Raw genomic sequence first — 16,857 nt, forward strand, 5'->3', positions numbered from 1 at the left:
GGTCCTCTAGTACTAATGAGCACTTCCATAATGGAAGCGCTCATTAGTATTTGCCCCATAAGACGCAGGGGGAAAAATGTGTCTTATGGGGCGAAAAATACGGTATATATAATCTAATAGTATATAAGTATCTATAATGTAATAGTATATAACTATATACAATCTAATAATATAGTATATAATAATGCCACTATGGGGGGCATTATTACTGCTGGGGGCCACTTTGGGGGAAAATATTAGTGCTGGGGCTAATATGGGTGACATTATTAATACTAGGAGCCACTATGGGGGACATTAATAATACTGGGGGCAACTATGGTGGATATCATTATAAATCCTGGGGCCACTATGAGGGACCTTATTACTGCTGGGGGCCACTATATGGGACATTATGTATACTGCCAGGGTTGGGATTTAACTTAAAAAAATCCTATGAAAATCATCCATTTTAATGGCCATTTTTAGAAGCCCTAAAAGGAGGCAAAATGGTCATGAAAAACTGACAGCTCATGTATCATGTAGATATAGATCACAGCAGATTTTTTGTCTTGATCAATATATTTTTATTTTTATTTCAGAAAAACAGGAAAAGCGGCAATATGTGTAAACGTTTTTCGGCTCGCAGGCCTTCATCAGACACTATAGTGCAAAAAGAACAAAAATAATAACTAAACCAGAATAATAGTAGTAAATAAAGAAAATTAAGAAAAGAACAGAAAGTCCGTACAATGACTGATGTACTACAGAATATCCGCAAAAATAAATGCAATCAACCTTTGAGTTGTATCCACAGTTCTCCATACAGATCCACGAATTCCGCTATGGCATCCATATGACATGATATCTTAGTCGTTCATGTCAAGGGCAATAAGCCCCATATCTGCTAGCGTATTAAGGTATAAACGGGAAGTAACGGTATAGGTCTGTCGCTAGTTTACCTGAGGAATGTTTAACAACTAGTGTGTCAAAGTCGATCGTGATGAATAGTAAATTGCAACTCGGGATATATGGAATTCAGGAAGGTGTGAAAATATAATAATAATGATTAAGACAAAAAAATCAGCTGTGATCTATAATTACGGATATTTGGGGTGGGAACCCTATGCACAGCATACAATCTACCGTGTGCGACAAAGACTTTTAATTAATATAAGCTCATGTTTCATGTCCTTTTTTTTTCACTGTTGTGCGAATGTAGCCTAAGGGGAAACATGGCAATGCCTTAAAATGATCTAATCAAAGCCCAGACCTCAATGCAATGGAGAATCGGCGGCCTGAAGACTGCTGTACACCAACCGTGTAGTATAAGGTGTGTCAACATACGTCAAAGTACTTAGGTGCTTGCGCTTACATTACTAAACACACTTTCCTAGCTCCTTCGAACGACAGGATAAGGCTGAGGTCACAAGAAAAAAACGGATCCTAGAAATCAGTCATGTACATTTGCCATCTGCTTGAGCCATTTCCGTCAGAGATCCGTTATTTTATGCGCTCAGTACTACAGGATCCATATTTTTCCCTTTATTTTTCTATTCTTCTGACGGATCAAAAGAATGAAAAATAAATTATGTGAACTCGGCCTAAACTGTGCACAGCGTGAACTTTGACAAAATCACCCGATCACCTCCTGCTGTATTGGCGCCCTTTTCTGTGAGAGGCTGAAAGTCATGAACGTCGTCAGAATGAGACTACTGGAAAGTATGGAGTGAGAAGACTGGAGAGGTCAGAGGACCGCTGATCGCCGCGCCTGGATGAGATTACCGCCAGCAGTGCACGCTGCCGTGGAGCCGATTCAGCCCTTTATATGACATTAACCCTTTATTCCCTGCATGTCGTCTTCCCCGTCCTCAGGGGTGAACTGTGTACACACTTGTGTTTGGACACAGACTGGAAATATAAAGCTTCCTTTCTTTGGTTACACCCCTCGCCACATCATAAAGAGAAGACGGAAAATAAAAATGGAATATAGTGAGACATGATCTCACGGTCAGAGACAGGTGGTGCGCCCTCAACAGCACCACATACCACAGTGCAGCACAAAATACCTCCCCGCAGCGTCACATAAACAGCACAGTGCAGCACAAAATACCTCCCCGCAGCGTCACATAAACACCACAGTGCAGCACAAAATACCAAAAAAAAAAAACAGCAGTGCCAAATAAATGCCATAGTGCAGCACAAATACACCCCGCTGCACCAGAAACCACAATGCAGCAAGAGTGACAGCAGCATTGTTACCACTAATCTTCCCTCTTCCACAGACAGCAGCATTGTTACCCCTAACCACCCCAACCCCCGCTGACAGCATCATTTTTATCAACACCACCCCAGGACTTGTGACATGATGTCATGATGATGTCATCCCAGGTCCTTTAGTTCTTCTAATCTTGGAAGCTGCACTGATAATGCAGGACTTGCTCTATCAGTGCAGTTTCATGTTGGGTGGCCCCCTTCCTGACCAGCCCACAGGGAATCTGCCTTCACATGAATTGGTGAGTCTTGCACAAAAATCTGACACAAAAATGGTGCATTTGGCGATTTCTTTGTACGGACTGATGGTCAGTGTGGAACATTGCTCATGTGAATTGGCCCTTTGATTGTAATGGCTCAGTGTTTAGTCCAGTAATACAATGACGGGAATATCACTCTTCTGAATGAGCCCTTAAAGGGGTTGTCTAGCCCCCTGGCATTTTTTTTTATCAAAAAACTTAGAATAGTGTAAAATAACAAATCGTGCAATACCTTACCGATCCTGGACATGTGACCGCTAGTCGCTGGCGGCAGCAGTGAGCTCACTGGTTGCAGTGGTTGTTATGTCACCATGGTGGCCAGGGTACAGAGGGCCAACAGGGACATGATAGTCACAGGAGCGGTGGCGGATCAGTAAGGTGAGTATTACTTCTACAGTCACTAGAAGAAAGGGACTATTATCTCACCTCTTGTTGGGACTATTCACAAGGTTCATTTCTGAATAGAGGCTGTAAACCCAAAAACTGTAAAATATTTTTAGCTAATTTTTTTGCAAATTATTTGAATGTCAAAATGCGACTGAAAGTAATCTTTACATTATTATTGTTTTCTTGTTTTTTTTTTCACAGCTGAACATTTTAGTGGACACTGGCAGCAGTAACTTTGCAGTGGGTGCAGCCCCCCACCCTTTCCTGAAGAGATACTATCATCGCCAGAGGTAAGTGACATGGGACTGCAGATCATTCATTAGTTCGAATCTAACTATAGATATCATAAAGCTGAATGCCAAGTACACCCGGACTGGCTGCTCAGACGTAGTAATTGACATAGGGAGAAGGAGATAAGCCGCTGGCAGTCACCTCTGGCGCCACTTATCTCTGAGAGAATAAATAATTGGACATGTTAATATCTAACATCTGTTTTATCCTCAGCTACATGTAAAATCACACTGGACTCCCCCGAACCACAGGTGAAGATGAAATGACCACAGTCCCCTCCACTCCCTAGGCCACAGTGCAAAATCTGTACCAGGGCTCGGCACCCATCACCTGCCACGTACAATACTGGTGACTCCTAGAGTGGCGGGAGGGTCTTTAAGCTCCCCCAGGAACCAAGGCCTGGGTGCAGCTACTGCCAACTTGGGATTTATTGAGCAGGGAGTTATTATTTAAATGGTGGAGAGGAATGGGGGGGGAAATGTTATAGTGGCCAACTGTCCTGAATTTGCACGTATTGTCCCTAATTTTCAGAGACAGTCCCTGCCAATTCGGGCTGTCCTGTGCCAAAATGGGCAGGCTCAACACAAAAGTGGACATTTCTTGTGAGTTTGCCCGGCAGGGCTTACATGCCCTAAATTAACCAACTACAATGTTGGTGCATGCACTTCTGCCATATTTATTTTGTTAATTTTACTATATGGGTGATAGATAGATAGATAGATAGATAGATAGATAGATAGATAGATAGATAGATAGATAGATAGATAGATAAATCGATAGATAATAGATAGATAGATAGATAGATAGATAGATAGATAGGTAGATAGATAGACAGATAGAAATGGGATAGATAGATATGGTATAGATAAAATATGCTGTATATAGTACTTTTTTTTAAACACATTTACCAAAGAAAGCCAACTTTTATTTTTTCACTGTAAATTCTTTTTATTAAACTTTAGTAACAAGTATTTATTTTTTGGGCAGCCTGACAATTTGATCATTTGATCACTTTTCTAATAGCAAAGCATTATTGTCTGTCGGTGTATAACCGTACCTAATAGGCATAGAGCCATGGCAGGAGACCTTTGTTAGGCCCCAGCTGCCATGGCAACCCATCTGCACCACACAATTGCATTTATATGAGGGGGGCCAGGGGAGCCTACTCATTCTGTTCCACCTAGTTGCTGCAGTTACTATCGACCATGGCATCTAAAGGACTTACTGACCAGGGTCACAGTTATTTCTGATTCCAGCTGTTACACAAGACTCTGGTTGGCGTTCAGTGCCAGGCCTCTGTGGTGTTTGCCCATGCTTACTAATATTGTAGTTGATAAATTTGGGGCATGTAAGCCCCCTGGTCATGCCCCAAAAACCTACCCGAGACCACCCAGTTATGGGTGGGGCTTACAATTCAGCTTGTGACAGCCTGAATTTTCTGGGACTGTTTCTGAAAATTAGATGATCGCTTTGTTCTACAGAGGTCAGACCCCTAGAGATGAGACTGTAATGACTTATCCTAGCAATAAGCCATAACGTCCATGATTGGAGCATCTAGGGATGAGCGAGCCCGAACCTCACTGGGTTCGGTGTTCGGGTTCCTTTATAGGTTCCGTTATAACGGAATATAATGGAATTCATAGACAGAATGCAAAACTGAAGCCTTTAAGAGGTATTCCGTTTTGATCTGTCATAATAGAAGTCTTATGGCCAAGCATAACGGATCCGTCTGGTTTCCATTATGCAGGACTTTGTTTTTCATCCGTTATGCGGCCCATAGACTTCTATTATGATGGATCAAAACCGAATGCCTCTTATAGCGGAACCTATAACGGTAACCCGAACACTGAACCCGGTGAGGTTCGGGTTTACTCATCCCTAGTAATATCCCTTTAATTCAAAGTCTGAGAATTCTGTCTGCAGAGATGAACTAACGCACTTCATGCTGGATCTTCAGGAGGGCAGGAAGCACCCGCAGAGCAGGTTCCACTGATTGACGTCTTTCTCATAGTTCTGCAGTGTGGCCTCTGCCACCTTTCAATGTATTCATTCACTGTCACCTGTGATTGGGGCTCCTCTGATTCTTTGGCCATGGCAGACAATTTAGAAACTCTGATGGTACTTCTACTAAAGAGGTTATCAGGAACTAAAAAATGGATGGCTAGGCCATCAATATCATATCAGTGAGGGATCTGACTAAAGCAATGAAGGGAACTTGGTGCTCAGAAGCCTTTAGCTCCTTCCATCTGCTGATCATTGGAGGTACTGAGAGTATGACCCCCACCAATCTTATATCGATGACCTATCCAAAGGACAGGCCATCATGTTTTTTAGTCCTGAATGACTCCTTTCTTTCTTGAGGACACCTTCCTTCTGTAGGCGTTCAGATGTCACCATTAGTATGAGGCACTCGATAGCGCTATTGATGGGGTACTCTGGTGTCGGTGGTAAAGGGATTGTTCCAGTGAAGGACATTTATCCCCAAAAGGAAAGGTGATAAATGTCTTATCGCAGCACAGCCATGGATCACTAGAAAGGGGGCTCTAAGCCCCTAGTTCCTCCTCGTGACCACAGCAAGGAGAAGTTTGATTGGAGGGGTGGTCATGTAAGTGCATGCCGTTCCGTTCTGTATAAATGAGGCTGATAGAAACGTTTAACAGCTTTCTACATATAAATATTGAATCAGATGATAGGAAATGACAAATCCCCAAGCTCGGTGCCTCCTCCTCTGTCCTACGCTTCCTGAGATAGGAGATCTGATGGATCCACTTTAGATAAGAAAAAAAATCAATGGAGTGGGAACTGTATGACAAGACCTGCTCCTCGTCACAAATGACCATGGCCACAAGCCATAGTTTCTTGAAAATACTTCAATGCGATTGATCTTCACTATCGTCCATATTATCTCAGCAGATCTCATCGTTCTCCGAGGTTGCCTACCCCGATTCACAGATTACTTAGGATGACTAATGAGGATGGGCACCGTAGGCAGAAAGCAGCAGATGTTGGGCCCTCGCTGTGACCTGTGACATGATTTCCACACTGACTGCTGGAATAGGTCCCAGTGGAGCTTGTTAGTACTAACGAGTCAGCAGGGGATACGATAATTGCTATAGTTATGTATTAATCTAATTTACCTGTAAATCCTGCCCAAAAGATAACACTATTGTTATTGTGTGGCCATCATCATTATAATCTGAATATACAAGGAGAAAAAACATGACAGGCTACATTCACACGACTAGAAGTGTTTTGCGGTCCGCAAATTGCGGATCAGCAAAACACGGATACCGGCCGCGTGCGTTACGCATTTTGATGACCGCACATGGCCGACGCTATAAAGAAAATGCCTATTCTTGTCCACAATTGCGGACATGAATAGAACATGCTCTATATTTTTGCAGGGCTGCGGAACGGAACTACTGATGCGGACAGCACACGGTGCTGAAATGAGTAAGTCTGCATCCATTCCGCAAAATTGCAGAACGGATGCGGACCCAGAATTACAGTGGTGTGAATGCACCCTTAGGGCTCATGCACACGAACGTATGTATTTTGCAGTCCGCAAAAAGTACGTGTGAGATCCTTGCTGCATCCGTTTTTTTTTTTGCGCATCCATTGTAACAATGACTATCCTTGTTCGCAAAAAAGGACAAGAATAGGACATGTTCTATCTTTTTTGCAGAACGGCCATGCAGATATAAGGAAACGGAATGCACACAGAGTCATTTACGTTTTTTTTTTTGCAGACCAATCGAAGTGAATGATTTTGCATAAAAAAACGGGCTGCAAAAAAAAAAAAGCTGGAACGGACACGGAAAAAAATATGTTTCTGTGTATGAGCCCTTAGTCAAAAATACAGTGATAGAGATCATAGACTGTACATAGTGGTGGTAGCTGTAATTCACTGCCTATGAGGGGACCACAATGGGAACCTATAGCAGAGCTCTACATATGTATGCATAGTTGCCAACAGTCTGGAATTTGGTGTGCTGGCTCGGGCAAGCCCATGGGTGGGCCTAAAAGGGGTTCTCCAAGCTTGTGTAGAAAAAACACTTTGAGCAGTTCTTACTCTCCCTTTAACATAGTACATAAGGCCGAAAAAAGACATCTGTCCATCCAGTTCGGCCTGTCATACTGCAAGATGATCCAGAGAAAGGGAGAACAAAACTGAGAGGTAGAAGCCAATTTTCTCCACTTAAGGGGGAAAAAATTCCTTCCCGACTCCAATCAGAATATCTCCGTGGATCAACGACCCCTCTCTAGTAGCTACAGTCATGTGAAAAAATTAGGACACCCTTTGAAAGCATGTGGTTTTTTGTAACATTTTTAATAAATGGTTATTTCATCTCCGTTTCAACAATACAGAGAGATTAAAGTAATCCAACTAAACAAAGAAAACTGAAGAAAAGTCTTTTCAAGATCTTCTGTAAATGTCATTCTACAAAAATGCCTATTCTAACTGAGGAAAAAGATAGGACACCCTCACATGTATTCCCTCTTAAATTGGCTCAGATCTCACACAGGTATATCACACCAGGTGCACATAATTAGTAGATCGTTACTCTGCATGTTGAATGAGGCTTGCCCTATTTAAACCTCAGACATTTAGTTTGGTGTGCTCCTGACTGTTGAAGTGAGAGTGAGCACCATGGTGAGAGCAAAAGAGCTGTCAGAGGACTTCAGAAAAAAGATTGTAGCAGCCTATGAGTCTGGGAAGGGATTTAAAAAGATCTCAAAAGATTTTGAAATCAGCCATTCCACTGTCCGGAAGATAGTCTACAAGTGGAGGGCTTTCAAAACAACTGCCAACATGCCCAGGACTGGTCGCCCCAGCAAGTTCACCCCAAGAGCAGACCGCAAGATGCTAAAAGAGGTATCCAAAAACCCTAAAGTGTCATCTCGAGAACTACAGCAGGCTCTGGCTACTGTTGATGTAGAAGTACATGCCTCTACAATCAGAAAGAGACTGTACAAGTTTAACTTGCATGGGAGGTGTGCAAGGAGGAAACCTTTGCTTTCCAAGAGAAACATCGAGGCCAGACTGACATTTGCCAGCGATAAAGTTGACAAAGACCAGGACTTCTGGAATAATGTTCTTTGGACAGATGAGTCCAAAATTGAATTATTTGGACACAACAGCAGAGGACATGTTTGGCGTAAACCAAACACAGCATTTCAAGAAAAGAACCTCATACCAACTGTGAAGCATGGAGGTGGAAGTGTCATGGTTTGGGGCTGCTTTGCTGCAGCAGGACCTGGTCAGCTCACCATCATAGAATCCACGATGAATTCTACTGTGTATCAGAAGGTGCTTGAAGAACATGTGAGACCATCAGTTAGAAAATTAAAGCTGAAGCGGAACTGGACCATGCAACATGACAATGACCCAAAACATACTAGTAAATCAACCAAAGATTGGCTGAAAAAGAAGAAATGGAGAGTCCTGGAATGGCCAAGTCAAAGTCCAGATTTGAATCCCATTGAGATGCTGTGGGGTGACTTGAAAAGGGCTGTACGTGCAAGAAACCCCTCAAACATCTCACAGCTGAAAAAGTTCTGCATTGAGGAGTGGGGTAAAATTTCCTCAGACCGATGTCGAAGACTGGTAGATGGCTACAAGAACCGTCTCACTGCAGTTATTTCAGCCAAAGGAGGTAACACTCGCTATTAGGGGCAAGGGTGTCCTATCTTTTTCCTCAGTTAGAATAGGCATTTTTGTAGAATGACATTTACAGAAGATCTTGAAAAGACTTTTCTTCAGTTTTCTTTGTTTAGTCGGATTACTTTAATCTCTCTGTATTGTTGAAACGGAGATGAAATAACCATTTATTAAAAATGTTACAAAAAACCACATGCTTTCAAAGGGTGTCCTAATTTTTTCACATGACTGTATATCCTGTAATATTATTACCCTCCAGAAATACATCCAGGCCCCTCTTGAATTCCTTTATTGTACTCACCATCACCACCTCCTCAGGCAGAGAGCTCCATAGTCTCACTGCTCTTACCGTAAAGAATCCTCTTCTATGTTTGTGTACAAACCTTCTTTCCTCCAGACGCAGAGGATGTCCCCTCGTCACAGTCACAGTCCTGGGGATAAATAGCTGATGGGATAGATCTCTGTACTGACCCCCGATATATTTATACATAGTAATTAGATCTCCCCTCAGTCGTTTTTTTTCTAAAGTGAATAACCCTAATGTTGATAATCTTTCAAGGTACTGTAGTTACCCCATTCCAGTTATTACTTTAGTTGCCCTCCTCTGGACCCTCTCCAACTCTGCCATGTCTGCTCACAGGAGCCCAAAACTGTACACAGTACTCCATGTGTGGTCTGACTAGCGATTTGTAAAGTGGTAGGACTATGTTCTTATCACGGGCATCTATGCCCTTTTTGATGCAACCCATTATCTTATTGGCCTTGGCAGCAGCTGCCTGACACTGGTTTTTGCAGCTTAGTTTGCTGTTCACTAAAATTCCTACGTCCTTTTCCATGTCAGTGTTACCGAGTGTTTTACCATTTAGTATGTACGGGTGACTTGCATTATTCCTTCCCATGTGCATAACCTTACATTTGTCAGTGTTAAACCTCATCTGCCACTTATCTGCCCAAGCCTCCAATCTATCCAGATGCCTCTGTAGTAGAATACTGTCCTCTTCGGTGTAAATTACTTTACACAGTTTAGTGTCATGTGCAAAAATTGATACTTTACTATGCAAGCCTTCTACAAGATCATTAATAAATATATTGAAGAGAATAGGGCCCAATACTGACCCCTGAGGTACTCCACTAGTGACAGTGACCCAATCTGAGTGTGTACCATTAATAACCACCCTCTGTTTTCTATCATTGAGCCAGTTACTTACCCACATACAGACGTTTTCTCCCAGTCCGAGCATTCTCATTTTATATACTAACCTTTTATGTGGTACAGTGTCAAATGCTTTGGAGAAGTCCAGATATACGACATCCATTGATTCACCACGGTCAAGTCTAGAACTTACCTCCTCATAGAAACTGATTAAATTAGTTTGACATGACCGATCCCTCACGAAGCCATGCTGATATGGCGTTATTTGCTTATTTCCGTTAAGATGCTCTAAGATAGCATCTCTCAGAAAACCTTCAAACAGTTTACCCACAACAGATGTTAAACTTACCGGCCTATAGTTTCCAGGCTCTGTTTTCGGACCCTTTTTGAATATTGGCATCACATTTGCTGTGCTCCAATCCCGTGGGACATTCCCTGTCCGCAAATATCAGAAATAAGGGTCCGACTATGACATTACTTAATTCTCTTAGGATACGGGGGTGTGAATGCACTCTTAGGACTCATGCACACAAACGTATTTATTTTGCTTTGCAGTCCGCAAAAAGTACGTGTGACATCCTTACTGCATCCGTTTTTTTGCGCATCCAATGACTGGCCCTTGCGATTTAGCTATTTTAATCTTTTTAAGACACCGCTGCAATTCTTCCTGGATCAGACAGGGCACTTTTAATGGGAAATTTACTTTTACATTCTGCATTTCATCTGACAGTTTATTTTCCTCAGTGAATACAGTGGAGAAAAAAATATTTAACAGCTTTGCTTTCTCCTCATCGCTCTCTGCGACTCACCCTCATCACTCTGTAAAGGGCCGACACCTTCAGATTTATACTTTTTACCATTTATATAATTGAAGAACATTTTAGGGTTAGTTTTACTCTCTTTGGCAATTAATCTCTCGGTCTCTAGTTTGGCCGCTTTTATTTGTTTTTTAAATATTCAATTTTTTTCCTTATAGTTTTTCAGTGCTTCCGTGCTACCCTCCTGTTTTAGTGATTAAATGCTTTCTTTTTGTCATTTATTGCTTTCCTTACAGTTCTATTTATCCACATTGGTTTCTTTTTGTTCCTTAACCCCTTAAGGACACAGCCTTTTTACACCTTAGGACCAGGCCATTTTTTGCAAATCTGACCAGAGTCCCTTTAAGTGCTGATAACTTTAAAACGCTTTGACTTATCCAGGCCGTTCTGAGATTGTTTTTTCGTCACATATTGTACTTCATGACACTGGTAAAATGAAGTCAAAAAAATTATTTTTTTTGCACCAAAAAATACCTAATTTAACAAAAATTTGGAAAAATTTGCAAATTTCAAAGTTTCAGTTTCTCTACTTCTGTAATACATAGTAATACCCCCAAAAATTGTGATGACTTTACATTCCCCATATGTCTACTTCATGTTTGAATTGTTTTGGGAATGATATTTTATTTTTTGGGGATGTTATAAGGCTTAGAAGTTTAGAAGCAAATCTTGAAATTTTTCAGAAATTTACAAAAACTCAATTTTTAGGGACCAGTTCAGGTCTCAAGTCACTTTGTGAGGCTTACATAATAGAAACCACCCAAAAATGACCCCATCTAAGAAACTACACCCCTCAAGGTATTCAAAACTGATTTTGCATACGTTGTTAACCCTTTAGGTGTTGCACAAGAGTTATTGGCAAATGGGGAGGAAATTTGAGAATTTCATTTTTTTGTCTAATTTTTCATTTTAACCCATTTTTTCCACTAACAAACCAAGGGTTAACAGCCATACAAGACTGTATCTTTATTGCCCTGACTCTGCCGTTTACAGAAACACCCAATATGTGGCCGTAAACTACTGTACGGCCACACAGCGGGGCGTAGAGTGAAAGGTGCGCCGTTTGGTTTTTGGAAGGCTGATTTTTATGGACTGGTTTATTTACACCATGTCCCATTTGAAGCCCCCCTGATGCACCCCTAGAGGAGAAACTCCCTAAAAGTGACCCCATCTAAGAAACTACACCCCTCAAGGTATTCAAAACTGATTTTACATACGTCGTTAACCCTTTAGGTGTTGCACAAGAGTTATTGGCAAATGGCGATGAAATTTGAGAATTTCATTTTTTTGCCTAATTTTCCATTTTAACCCATTTTTTCCACTAACAAAGCAAGGGTTAACAGCCAAACAAGACTGTATCTTTATTGCCCTGACTCTGCTGTTTACAGAAACACCCCATATGTGGCCGTAAACTGCTGTACGGGCACACAGCGGGGCGTAGAGTGAAAGGTGCGCCGTTTGGTTTTTGGAGGGCTGATTTTGCTGGACTGTTTTTTTGGCACCATGTCCCATTTGAAGCCCCCCTGATGCACCCCTAGAGTAGAAACTCCATAAAAGTGACCCCATCTAAGAAACTACACCCCTCAAGGTATTCAAAACTGATTTTACAAACTTTGTTAACCCTTTAGGTGTTGCACAAGATTTAATGGAAAATAGAGATACAATTTCAAAATTTCACTTTTTTGGCAGATTTTCCATTTTAATATTTTTTTTCCAGTTACAAAGCAAGGGTTAACAGCCAAACAAAACTCATTATTTATGGCCCTGATTCTGTAGTTTACAGAAACACCCCATATGTGGTCGTAAACCGCTGTACGGGCACACGGCAGGGCGCAGAAGGAAAGGAATGCCATACGGTTTTTGGAAGGCAGATTTTGCTGGACTGTTTTTTTTTTACACCATGTCCCATTTGAAGCCCCCCTGATGCACCCCTAGAGTAGAAACTCCAAAAAAGTGACCCCATTTTAGAAACTACAGGATAGGTTGGCTGTTTTGTTGGTACTAGTTTAGGGTACATATGATTTTTGGTTGCTCTATATTACACTTTTTGTGCGGCAAGGTAACAAGAAATAGATTTTTTGGCACGTTTTTATTTTTTGTTATTTACAACATTCATCTGACAGGTTAGATCATGTGGTAATTTTATAGAGCAGGTTGTCACGGACGCGGCGATACCTAATATGTATATAATTTTTTTTATTTATGTAAGTTTTACACAATGATTTCATTTTTAAAACAAAAAAAATGTTTTAGTGTCTCCATAGTCTAAGAGCCATAGTTTTTTCAGTTTTTGGGCGTATATCTTAAGTAGGGTCTCATTTTTTGCGGGATGAGATGACGGTTTGATTGGCATCTATTTTGGGGTGCATATGACTTTTTGATTGCTTGCTATTACACTTTTTGTGACGTAAGATGACAAAAAATTGCTTTTTTTACACCGTTTTTATTTTTATTTTTTTACGGTGGTCATCTGAGGGGTTAGATCATGTGATATTTTTATAGAGCCGGTCGATACGGACGCAGCGATACCTAATATGTATACTTTTTTTTTATTTATGTAAGTTTTACACAATGATTTCATTTTTGAAACAAAAAAAATCATGTTTTAGTGTTTCCATAGTCTAAGAGCCATAGTTTTTTCAGTTTTTGGGCGATTATCTTGGGTAGGGTATGATTTTTGCGGGATGAGATGACGGTTTGATTGTTACAATTTTGGCGTACATGCGACTTTTTTGATCACTTTTATTACCTTATTACCTTATTTGGGAAGTAAGCTGGGCAAAATTTCAATTTCATCATAGTTTTTTATTTTTTATTTTTATGGCGTTCACCGTTCGGGTAAAGTAACATAACCGTTTTATAGATCAGGTCGTTACGGACGCGGCGATACCAAACATGTGTAGGGAATTTTATTTTTTTTATTTTTAATCAGTGATAAATGTGTTTTTTGATTTTTACTTTTATTCACTTTTTTTTGACCCAGACCCACTTGGTTCTTGAAGATCCAGTGGGTCTGATGTCTGTATAATACAGTACAGTACAATATATATTGTACTGCACTGTATTTTACACTTGTCTGAACAGATCTATGCCTTTTAGCACAGATCTGTTCAGCACCATGGACAGCAGGACGCCTGAGAGGCGTCCTGTTGCCATGGGAACCTTCCCCGTCTGCTCAGTACTGGTCAGAACTGCGCAGACGGGGAAGGGTAAGGAGGGGATCTGTCGGGGGGCTGTTTGGGGGCTCTCTCCCTCCCCATCGGGGGGCTGCAAAGGCACAGCAGCCCCCCGATGGGAGAGGGAGGGAGCTCCCTGCGCTGTTAACCTTTCCATACAGCGGTCCGTACAGACCGCTGTATGGAAAGGGTTAAACGGCTGACATCGCATCGCAGATGTCAGCCGTTTATACCAGGGTGCCAGCAATGTGCTGGCACCCTGGTATACCCACTAGAAACCAACGATTATACAAGGGGAGGCGGGCGGGGGATCGCGATCCCGCCTGCCGCACCGCCCGCCTCCCGCACCGCCCACACCGCCCGCAACCCTCCCCCTGCACCTCCCGCCACCATAAAATCATTCGGAGGTGCAGGGGGGGTTAATAAAACGTTATTTTAGGCATATAAAGTTTCTGATCCCCGCGGTCAGGGACCGCGGGGACCAGAAACTGCAGAAATCGCAGCAAACCGCAGGTCTGAATTGACCTGCGGTTTGCCGCGATCGCCGACATGGGGGGGTCACGGGACCCCCCCGCGCATTTAGCCTAGGTGCCTGCTCAATGATTTGAGCAGGCACCGGGTTCTGATCACTGCCGGCCGGGCGGCAGTGATCGGAACAACACATGACGTACCGGTACGTCATGTGTCCTTAAGTACCAGGACATCATGACGTACCGGTACGTCATGTGTCCTTAAGAGGTTAACCTTTTATTCCCATACGGTATGTACCTCTCACAATTAGATTTTAGGATGCTTTTAAAAATATCCAATTTTGTGGCAGTATTTTTATACTTTGTCCCAGTTAGTTAGACCTATGGCCTCTCTTAGTTGGCTAAAGTTGGCTTTCTTGAAGTTTGGTATTTTTGTTCCTCCCTGTAGAAACGCTTGTTTGAAGGTTAATTGGAAGGTTATTACTCTATGGTCACTATTTCCCAGGTGTCCCCCGACCTGCACGTCTGTTGTTCTGTCAGGCCTATTGGTTAATACTAAGTCCAGTATGGCCGTCCCTCTAGTCGGGTCCTGAACCAGTTGGGAGAGGTAATTGTCTTTGATTATTGCCAAGAACCTGTTTCCTTTATGAGATATACAAGTTTCAGTTTCCCAGTCTATATCTGGGTAGTTGAAGTCCCCCATAATAACAACCTCATTATGTTTTGACGTCTGTGGACTCTGGTATATTAGGTGGTTTATAGTAAACTCCTATTAGTAATTTATTATTATTTTTGCTCTAACAATTCCGCGAACCCAGCTGGGATCACATAATCGCCTGAACGGCTGTGGGCTCTTCCTCTTACGTTGCGACCTGATGTGCTCCACTTTCTTCCCATTCAGATACATCTATATTATACACTGAGACTCTGCAGTTAGGGGGCAGCAGTTCATAGATTTGTTTTACAGCAGCCACATTACCATAAGAAGACAAGTCGGAGAACTTTGCCTTATACGGGAATGGGTTGTGGGCGTGTCCTTGACCTCAGATGAGGTCACTGTGTAGGGAGGGGGAGGAGGTGAGCTCTGACTGTTATTCCCCCCCCCCCCCATACACATTAGATGCAGACATTCATCTCAGCTCCATAGCAGTGAATGGAGAGAGTCGATGGGGTAGAGTGCAATGAGGCAGAGACAGAGGTAGGACCCGCACCTATCGGACATTAATACTACAAAGAACATGTCTTCTGGAGGATCCCGCTCATTTATTTATTACACCAGTGACCACCAGCCGGTTGTGAAACTACAACCCCCAGCCTCCCTGATTGCTTATATGCTATTTACTTTATACTGTACAATCTTTTTGGTGCGTTCTGCTTGTCAGACATTTAAAGAGTTAAAATATCCGGATAGGGATACGAGACAGATGGAGCGCCAGGAAACTATGGAAACTACAGCAAACAGCAGCTGGCGAGCCTGTCACTATCCATACCAGCTCCGGGTATAGGAAACGACTAATAATTTATCGTAAGCGGCACCAAACCCATGAACGTCCGTGATTTAGGTGAACACGTCACTGCTCGGTGATAAGCAGGATGCTCAGAGGTTTTGTGTTTGGGCGCGGCTTTAGGAGGGAGACGGTGGGGACTGAACTCCACGCAGATTTCTGTACCATTCACAGGCCTTGCTGGGTGACAACCTCTAGGGACAATGGTTGCAGTGCCTCCTATATGTGGTTACGTAGGTGGAAGACACAGGTCCATCAAGTCCAACCAAATATACAGCATTAATTGTAAAGTCTCATTCACACGTCCGTGTCCATGATGTAATCCGTGATAAGAGGGTCAGTGATTCATCCGTGAAGGGTCCGTGTTTGGTCCCTGTGTCCATTTTTGCTCTCCGTGTGTCATCCGTGTTTCACGTATCCATGGACTGTAATGGGCACGATGGATCCGATGGAACACAAGCAAAAAAAGAGCATGATCCCGTGCTAAAACCACGGACGCACAGACCATGCTACACACATTAAAATGAATGGGTGCGTGTGCTGTCCGTGGAGAACACACAGGGGCACATTTATTAAGACCAGCGTTTTAGACGCATTTCTATCCTAGGGCCGGCCATGTGCGGTCTGCAAAATGCGAAACGCACACGGCTGGTCTGCGTGTTTTGCGGATCCACAATTTGCAGATTGCAAAAGACTTACGGACCCTTAGACCATTTTCTACGCCTACAACAGGCATAAAAATACATCCAAGTTCGCAGTGCAACACCATTGACTTCCATTACCAAAAATGTTGCGCGACATTATACATTGTACCCTTTGTCGCGCGGCAGATGTCGTAGTATAGCCGTACCCTAAAGATTGGACCCATTAAAGAGGTTTTGCCAT

General features: G+C 42.5%; 1 protein-coding gene across 1 annotated transcript in view; it reads left to right on the forward strand.

The window, feature by feature from the left end:
- BACE1 (beta-secretase 1) overlaps window positions 1-16,857 on the forward strand; it is a 72,812-nt gene that overhangs the window by 28,943 nt on the left and 27,012 nt on the right. The window contains exon 2 of the mRNA XM_040425935.1: window positions 3,099-3,187. Within this exon, the coding sequence (XP_040281869.1) occupies window positions 3,099-3,187 (89 nt within the window). The remainder of the gene's footprint in view (window positions 1-3,098; window positions 3,188-16,857) is intronic.

The sequence above is a fragment of the Bufo bufo genome, chromosome 1, assembly GCF_905171765.1.
Source record: "Bufo bufo chromosome 1, aBufBuf1.1, whole genome shotgun sequence".
Taxonomy (NCBI): Eukaryota; Metazoa; Chordata; class Amphibia; order Anura; family Bufonidae; genus Bufo; species Bufo bufo.